Genomic DNA, 9,626 nt, shown 5'->3' with positions numbered 1-9,626 from the left:
AATGATGGTGCCAACTTGGGCCAGTGAAGCAACATCCTCCACAACTAGACTGAAGAACAAAACGACAGCAACTTGTCTGTTCCCCTTCCTCCAACTCCCCAGCGCTGTTCCCATCCCCCAATTCCCCAATAAAAATCTTTAAAAAAAAGAAATTAGCTACAGCCTTTCAGAACTATTCAAGTAATACTTATGATGTTGTCATTGTATACGTTGTTAGATTTCTTTTTTAGTGTTGCCCTTGCTGTGTAATTAACTCTATATCTAGTTTACCTATCAAAAGCCTGAAACTTCGCTAGTATGGACTTTGGGAGAGTGTTTTTGCACATAACCTTGTACAATCTTGCAACAGAGGCCAACCACACAAGACATATATCTGGATTCTCTTGTATTATATTATAGAATTTTTCTTGTTCTGACTATGCCTGACATTACAGCTGATAAAAACAAAAACTGGTATTTCTGCTCTGTTTTCTGAAATCTTTTAAGCTAGAATCACATGCAAGAATTAACTTTGCATCTACTTATTTTGAGATCTTTTAGGTCTGTCTGAAAGTGTGTTGTGTTGGAGCAGCAAACCAATGAATGTTACATTTTGGATATTTGGTTCTATCTTTAACACCATCCTGGTGTATTCATTTATACCATCAAATATATGACATTGTTATATTATGTGTGTTTTTGTCATCTTTATTTCCCTTTGTATTCATTTTAAGCATTGAAATTAATGGCTATATTATGCTTAATGTAAAAAAAAAAAATTAGCACATAATTTATCTCCATTATATAGGACACACCATACGCAGCATTCAATGTATACTTCTTATTAGTCATGCTGATCACATATGTGTTTGTGTTTTCTGTGAATACATAATTTTAATTTATTCTCCTTCCTCACTTTCTCCATACAATTGAACATGAGAGAAGAAAGGCTCTGCTTTCGACTTGCACATTGGGGTTGCTCATAATTAATTGTTGGCTATTAAACACTGAAATCCAATAATAGCTTTAGTCTATGCAATTCCCCATGGTAACAGATTAAAAATCTAGGAAGGCCCAAAGGGAAATACTATGTTCCTCATTGGCAATGAAATTACTGCATTTCCTCAACTCTAAGATATATGTTTTACACTGTAACATTTCTAATGAAGACATATTTTGTAATCACTATAATTGGTATAATAGTATTCCTTTCTTTCCTGGTGAGTGATTATTAAACAGATGGTGTATTTTATAATATAATAGTGCCTTTGACATAAGGAAATATCATATATAACTAATTAAATAAGCAATTCTATCTTCCATCCATGAGTATAAACCATTTCTATATAATCCATACCTACCTGTATCACATAATTTGTAATTCTACCTTTAAGTAGTAATTAATGAAAACCATAAGATTATCTGAATGTATTTTATTTCAAATATGAGAGAGTAAATAAATTCTGTATTAAAATGTACATCATTTTTATACATTCCTCATAATCATCATCATATGTTTATCATCACAGGAGACAATTTTCCATGGGAGAACTCCACATAAAAGACAACGAACAACAATGGATTACTGAAATAAATGTTTTGAATTGCAGAATTAAATCTCTTTTCATTGATGCTGTGTTATGTGCTAAAAATCAGGCTTATGACAGTTAATCTAAGACTTAGGGAGGGACTTGGGTTACAACAAAAAGCTTAAGAAAGAGGGTCCAGTATGTACAAAAAGGACATGAGGGACAGAAGCAGTTTTCAGCCCAGTTTCCTGACCAGTATCAACACAGCAGTACAAACATCAAGCCAACAATGGCTCGACCAACTTCAGGAAGTGTAGGCTGTACCCTGTGTAGTCTTATCTCTAAGTTTCTACATTTTTCCCTCCCTCCCTCCTTCTCTCATTCTGTCCCTTCCTTCCTCCCTCTCTCAATCTCTCCCTCCCTTCCTTCTCCCCCTAGAATCAGTAGCTGTTCCTCCCCAAAGTTATCACAAAGCAAACGGAGGACTCAGAGCAAGCCCGGGAGGTATGTCACATCCCATCGAAGGCCTTTCTCGGGGCTCCTGACTGCTGCCATCCCTAGCCCCTACCCTTGGCATTATTTTCATTTGGAACAGAATTTAGTGTCCAATGTACCCAAGGTAAATTTGTTTGCAAGTTCTGGAATAAAGAGTAGCAAGACATGGGCTTCAAAGATAGTAACATCAACCAAAGAACAACCAAAAATGTTGGTTTAGGGTCTTTGGGATAAAAACATATAAATGCTAATGGCCTCCATGGAAGTAGATGGAAAGTCCGATGACTAGATAAACTGACCAAGAACCATAAGTTCACGTTACGGAAAGAGAAAGCATCAGCCAGATCAAGAAAAACATACTAAGGCAGGAATGAGCCCAATAATGACAGAGTAACAAGACAGATCAGAAACTAGTAAAAATAATTTCTGATCATCTGTTTATATATTTGGGTGAAGCTCAAGAAATTTTAAGTCTCAATGTTAAAAAATATCGACAGAAGGCAAAAGTAAGGCAACAAATACAGTAGCAGCTAGAAAAATTATTCTCTACCCAAGTCTGCCTTTTGGATTTCTTCAAGGTCAGGGGGACACGTAAGGGGTTTCCTCGGCCCAGCCCCCCAGCCACCTTGAAAAAGCTCAAGAAGGGACAAAATGAAGCCTCTTCCCACCCCTTCCAGTGTTTTTATGAAACTCACCTGTGGAAACTGTTAAGACTTAGATGCAAATTTACGTTACACATGATCCTACTCACCCTGGTTAAATGTTCCTGAGGAGTCGGGGCTGGACTGAATTCACAATTTGGAAAGACATCCCCTTCCCTTCTTACATCTAGAATAAGTTGTGCCACATAATTCTCCTGAAACCGTGTCCTTTTTCCCAAAGCACCTGAAAAGCACATACAAGTCTATCAATTGATTTGTCAATCAGATCTGCTGTACAGTCATAAAGAGCAATATTTTCAGGGTGCTTCAGAATTTGTAAGGTGTTTTCTCCCTTTCATATAAGAGAAACCTGATGATTTTTAAATGACTTATAAAGTTATAAAGCCAGTAAGCTATGGGGCCAGAGCTCAAATCCAGGGCTTCTGCCACTAGATTCCATATACTTTCTTTTGCATCAAACTACCTATTTATTTCCTCAAAAGAGGAACTCATTAAGTGTCATAGGTAGAAGAAATATTATCGTCTCCACATAACATGAAAAAATGGAGATTCTGAGTTACAGTTACTTGCACAAGATCACGGGGCTTCTTAGTACCAGAGCCAGAGCTTCAAGACAGAGCTTCCATCACACAATCTGGCTTCATGTCACACTAGTGTTTTTCATTTTGTATCTGAAATAACGTGCTGCGAAATAGATTTAAGAGAAGCAAACGTTCTAACGTCCATTCTCTGGCAAGAGTCAGATTACAAAGACCCTTGATTACAAAGACCAGCCTGAGAAGTCTGGATTTCCTCCTGCAGTGGGTCTGGCTCCATGTTATACATCAACCTTTTAAACATGTTACACTAAAAATAGCTACTGAGGTGGTCTAACACAGCTTACTTTTTTACAATAAGGCTGCAGCTGAATGGAAAAAAATAATCTGATTCTCATTTTATATTTGTGAGCATCACATTTGTATTTTCAAGTTCTTCACTCTTAACTTGGAAAATTAGGAAGAACTAGCTAGTACATAAATACACCAACAATTAAAGTTGACCATACAGATTACTGTGCTATTAGCTTTTTAAGTAGACCAAAAAAAGTCTTCTAGGAGGACCACAACATTCAAAAACATAATCTCTGAAACTAACCTCACAAGGTATATTATTTATAACTACATTTTCAAATACAGACAAGACTCCAACTTACACATGGCCATTGTTCCAAAAGTTGTAAGCTGGATATTTAGTAATTTTTCCTACACAAACAATAGAATAAAAGATGGCTAAGATCCTAGACCAGGCCACAAAATCATATTTAACTCATAATATTGGGTTGTGGGAAAAGTCACGACATATTTTTTCTGTTTTTCATTGCAAAAATGCGTCATGACTTTTCCAACAACCCAATACATCTGAAGGATTTTGTTATATAATGCGATAAGAAACATGGAGTTTGGAAGCTAAGAAAGTGCCTCAGATAATCTAGACCTCGCCTGGGGAGGACATACAGGTTCAATCACTTCAACATTCACAGACTGGCAGTCACAGTCTGGTATGCCGAGCTCAGGTTCAATAGGTATAAATGGTGTGACCATTTCATGATGTCTGACTTCCATTAATGGATTCAATATTGAATGCCAATTATATTGTAAGACACTAGGGACAGAGCAATACATAAAAAGAAATCATTGTTTCTTATTTGGTACTCAGAAGAAACACAGAGACATCCTAAAATGTTTTAGGAGACATTTTGTCATTTATTTCTTCACTTACCAAATGTTTACTGAGAGCCTACTATATGCCAGAAAGCGTTCTAAGGCACTGAGGGAACATCTACACAAAGCAGTCAAAATATTCTATTCCGAAGGGATACAAAAAAGGCAGGATGGAAGCCATGGTGGGTATTTATAAAAGAGGGCAAAGTAGAAAGGCCAAACTAAACTTGGGAATCCGGAGGGGTCTTAAGAGACCCACGTCCACAACCAAATGGTCAGAAGTTCACTTGGGTACTGCCAGGCTGCTATACATGACTAACATGTGTCTCATTAGATTAGAAAACAAATGGGCATTTCCAGGAATAAAAAAACTATATAGTTTCGAATTTGTTGTAAAACTAAATTGTTAAAATCAAATCTTTAAAATCTATATTTGTAAAGAACAGGACATAGAAATTCAAATATAAACAAACAATACAGCCAAACTACCAATGTATATATTAGTTTTATCATAAAAATAAATCAATTATCCACGAAAGGTAAAAAAAAAATCTTACCTGTCAAATCAATTTGTAACTTGCTGATATCTTTAGCAATACTGAACTCATCTTTTGCTTTTTTATATTCGTAATAATATAAAAATATATATGCACATTCCAGGTGGAACTGAATAGCCAAATATTGACCTGAATCATCTATAAACAGATTCTCTAGCTTTGTCACTGTAAGACAAAAGATGAAACATTAAAAACTATGATGAGATAAAATTAAATTAACAAGTAAAATGTTGACTTCATAATCTGTGAAGTATAGATTACACTGACCCTGCTCTTAAAGAATTTTAAATCTGGAAGACGAAGAATACACATATAATAACAGTTCACAGTTAGCATTCTCTGAGCACTTATATGTTCCAAGCATGAAGCTAAGGACATTACATATACATTACCTCCCTTATTCCACACACTCCTAGGATACATGATTCACAGCCCTGCTGTTTCATATTTTAGAGTGCTTGTCTCAATCGTGTTGTAAAAACAAATATGGCAACACAATGTGTTGATACAAAGTAACAAATGAATCTACAAAGAATTAAACAACACAGAAAATCTAATGAAGAAGAGATCAGCTTACAACTTCCCTCATCAAGAATGTAGACTTGGGGGCCGGCCAAGTGGCGCGATGGTTAAGAACTCGCTTGGGATGCCAGAGGGCCCCGGTTCGGATCCCACATATGAGGGCCAGTGACACTGCCCTCCACAGCTAAGATGCTGAACAACAGCTCATCCTGGAGCTGGGCTGCCTATGAGTCGCCGGCGACGGCGTGGGCTGCAGTCCCTGTGGCAGTGGATTGCCATGGGCTACCGTGTGTGGCCAGCAGCCAGCGTGAGCGGCCAGCAGCCGCAGTGAGCGGCCGTCCAGAAGCCGGCGACTGATCTGCCTCGCCAGGGAAGAGCGCAATGATGGTGCCAACTTGGGCCAGTGAAGCAACATCCTCCACAACTAGATTGAAGAACAAAAACGACAGCAACTTGTCTGTTCCCCTTTCCCCAATTCCCCAGCACTGTTCCCATCCCCCCAATTCCCCAATAAAAAATCTTAAAAAAAAAAGAATGTAGACTTGGGGCCGGTCGAGTGGCTCAGCTCTGAGCAACAGGGCTGCCGGTTCAATTCCCACATGGACCAGTGAACTGTGCCCAAGCTGAGCTGTCACTGAGCAGCCAACAGGTGGCAGGATCACTTAGCTGATGAGAGCACGTTTTCCTAACAACAGGGCTGCCGGTTTGACTCCCTCATGGGATGGGGGGTGCTGCACCCCCCCCCCAACTAAGATTGAACATGGCACCTAAGCTGAGCTGCCATGAGCTGCCAACAGGCAGCAAGATGGAGACTGGACTTGGAGCTGAGCTAGCTGGGCCCTTGGGCCCTCCACAACTAAGATTGAAGGACAACAACTTGGCTGTTCCCCTTCCCAATTCCCCAATAAAATCTTTAAAAAAAAAAAAAGAATGTAGACTTTCTCCCTTAAAAGGAGAAACAGGTAACTATCCATATATCTAAGGCAATGTGAATACCAAATAGAGAATAAATGAATATTGGCTTGGCAGTCAGATTCTATTTATTTCTCTAAATACGTGAGATGAAAAGATGGGAGGATAATTACCCAGTATCACAGTATCTGAAAGAAAGTGATTGTCAAAATTAATTACAGTAACACCTTGGTTTGCGAGCATAATTCTCTCCGGAAACAAACTACTTGTATTGCAAGACATCACTTGTTTACTCAGTTAAAATGTATTAGAGGGCCGGCGCGATGGTTAAGAACTGGCTTGGGACGCCAGAGGGCCCCAGTTCAGATCCCACATATGAGGGCCAGTGATACTGCCCTCTGCAGCTAAGATGCTGGACAACAGCTCATCCTGGAGCTGGGCTGCTGTGAGTCGCCGGCAACAACGTAGGCTGCAGCCCCTGTGGCAGTGGGTTGCCATGGGCTACTGTATGTAGCCAGCAGCCAGCATGAGCGGCCAGCAGCCGCAGTGAGCGGCCGTCCAGAAGCCGGCGACTGATCAGCCTCGCCCAGAAGAGCGCAATGATGGTGCCAACTTGGGCCAGTGAAACAACGTCCTCCACAACTAGACTGAAGAGCAAAACGACAGCAACTTGTCTGTTCCCCTTCCCCCAATTCCCCAGCACTGTTCCCATCCCCCCAATTCCCCAATAAAAATCTTAAAAAAAAATGTATTAGATATGTTTGCTCATCTTGCAGAACACTCGCAAACCAAGTTACTTGCAATCCAAGGTTTTACTGTATATGTAATGTCTAACCACTATGCTATATACCTGAAACTAATATAAAATAATACTGAATGTCAACTGTAATTGAAAAAAAATAATTGTACATAATAAAGGGGCTAGACAATCCCTCACATTTCTGGCAATGGGTTCATCAGCATTTCACAAAACAGGCCACAAGAATAAATGTCTAATGAATGCATAGAAAATGATCTTCTGAAGTCCAAAGACCGAGAATCAATTTTCTATCCTTCAAGCTGAAAGGGAAGTAAATTTACTGCACACCTACACTGCCTTAGCAATAGGCATTTTACATGCTGTCTTATCTAATTCTCACAATGGCATCTTTGAGGTTGGCACTATTCCTATTGAACTCATTAGAAAAGGGAACTCAGCTTACTGACTAATCACCTCAGTTGTTAAAGGGCAAAGCCAGGATTTGAATCCAAGCTCACTGGAAAAATGGGGAGAGGGAGTTGGCAGAGGAAGGGCTAAGGTCAAAGGTATAGAGGTGAAGTTACAAACCCAATCTGCGTTATCACCTAGTAATCTGGCAAAGACACCTATAGCTGAGAAACAGATGCCCGTGAACTAAAAGTCTGAAAAAGAAAGGTAGTGTTTGTCTATATACTACCAGCCCGTTAAAGGGATTCTCTGGACTCAAAGAAAGAGAGTAAGATGTACATGTCTTAACAGCAAACGGCAGACAGGCATGCACACAGGCACCGCTCACAGTGAAACTCCTCCAGTGGGTTTCCTCCATGCAACCCAAACTCTAGGAAAGCTGGATCTCATGATACTCAATGTTCTTAATGAGCATTCTTATATTACATCCCTAATATAGTACATTCTAAGGACAAGGAGAGCTACAAAGAAATCTTGAGCTTTATTCAGTGGTCTTATTGTTAGTAGGAATGCTTTTACTGTTTTAGAAATTTTTATATACAAGTATGCTATAAAGCAAGTAAGTAATTATGTTTATATTTCTAGGAACCAAATTTTCAGTTTTTGAACAATACAAATATAAAATCAAAGATATAAACGCACTGTAAGGTTAAATTTTTTAAAGGCTTTATTGAGATAATTCACATATATACCATTCATCAATTTAAAGTGTACAATCAATGGCTTTTAGTATATTCAAAGAAATGTGCAACTATTACCACAGCCAATTTTAGAACATTTTCATCACCTCAAAAATAAATCCTGGGGCCAGCCAAGTGGCTCAGTTGGTTAAGAGTTGGCTTAAGAGCACAAGCTCTGAGCAACAGGGCCACAGGTGTGATTCCCACATGGGCCCATTACGCTGCGCCCGGGCTGAGCTGTCACTGAGCTGCCAACAGGTGGCAGGATGGCTGTTAGTATAACAACAAGATTGCCTGTTCAATGGTGGGCTACGTCCTCCTGCAACTAAGACTGAACTCGGCACCTTCAGCTGAGCTGCTGCCCGGACGGCTCAGTAGATAGACCATGCGCCCTTAACAACAAGGCTGCTGGTTCGACTCCCACATGGGATGGTGGCTATGCACCCGCAACTAAGACTGAACACAGCGCCTTGAGCTTGGCGGCCACAAGCTGCCGACGGGAAGCCAGATGGCGACTGGCGCCCTCCACAACTAAGACTAAAGAGCAACAACTTGGCTGGTCCCCTTCCCCAATTCCCCAACACTGTTCTCCTCCCCCAATTCCCCAATAACATTTTTTAAAAAAAATAAATAAATCCTATACCCTTTAACTATCATTCCTCTTCTCCATCCCTCCCACAACCCTAAACAGCTACTAATTTACTTTCTGACGGATGATGTATTTTATAGTCTAATAGTGCCTTTGACATAAGGAAATATCATATATAACTAATTAAATAAGCAATTCTATCTTCCATCCATGAGTATAAACTGTTTTCATATAATCCATACCTACCTGTATCATATAATTTGTAATTCTACCTTTAAGTAGTAATTAATGAAATAAAATCATATAATATATGGTCTTTAGTGACTGGTTTCTATAACTTAGTGTGGTGTCTTCAGGATTTATCTGTGCTGTAGTATGGATCAGTACTTCATTTCTTTTTCTGGCGAAATAATATCACAGTGGAATCCGTTATATGGATAGACAACGTTTTGTTTATCCATATATCAGTTGGGCATTCAAATTGTTTCCATCTTTTGACTATCATGAATAATGCTGCTATAAACATTCATATACAAGGTTTTGTGTGGACCTGTTTTCATTTCTGTTAGGCATACATACCTAGAAGTTGAACTGCTGGGTCATATGGTAATTCTGCGCTTAACTGCTTAAGGAATTGCCAAACTGTGTTCCAAAGTGGCATTTTCTATTCCCACCTGTAGTGTATGAGAGTTCCAATGTCTCCATATCCTCAACAATACTTGTCATTATCTGACTTTTTAATTTATAGCCATCCTTGTGGGTGTGAACTGCCATCTCATTGCGGTTTTGATTTC

The 9,626-nt window shown here is 39.3% G+C and overlaps 1 protein-coding gene across 3 annotated transcripts in view; it reads right to left on the bottom strand.

Moving 5' to 3' along the window:
* Positions 1 to 9,626, bottom strand: part of TTC27 (tetratricopeptide repeat domain 27) — a 163,072-nt gene that overhangs the window by 128,156 nt on the left and 25,290 nt on the right. For all 3 annotated transcript variants that reach the window (XM_019653796.1, XM_019653797.1, XM_019653798.1), the window contains 2 exons: positions 4,923 to 5,087; positions 2,755 to 2,888 (listed from right to left, as the gene is read on the bottom strand). In XM_019653796.1, the coding sequence (XP_019509341.1) occupies positions 2,755 to 2,888; positions 4,923 to 5,087 (299 nt within the window). The remainder of the gene's footprint in view (positions 1 to 2,754; positions 2,889 to 4,922; positions 5,088 to 9,626) is intronic.

Source organism: Hipposideros armiger, unplaced genomic scaffold (genome assembly GCF_001890085.2).
Source record: "Hipposideros armiger isolate ML-2016 unplaced genomic scaffold, ASM189008v1 scaffold_207, whole genome shotgun sequence".
NCBI classification, from domain to species: Eukaryota; Metazoa; Chordata; class Mammalia; order Chiroptera; family Hipposideridae; genus Hipposideros; species Hipposideros armiger.
The sequence above is the reverse complement of the archived record's forward strand: the minus strand, read 5'-3'. Positions and strand labels throughout refer to the sequence as shown.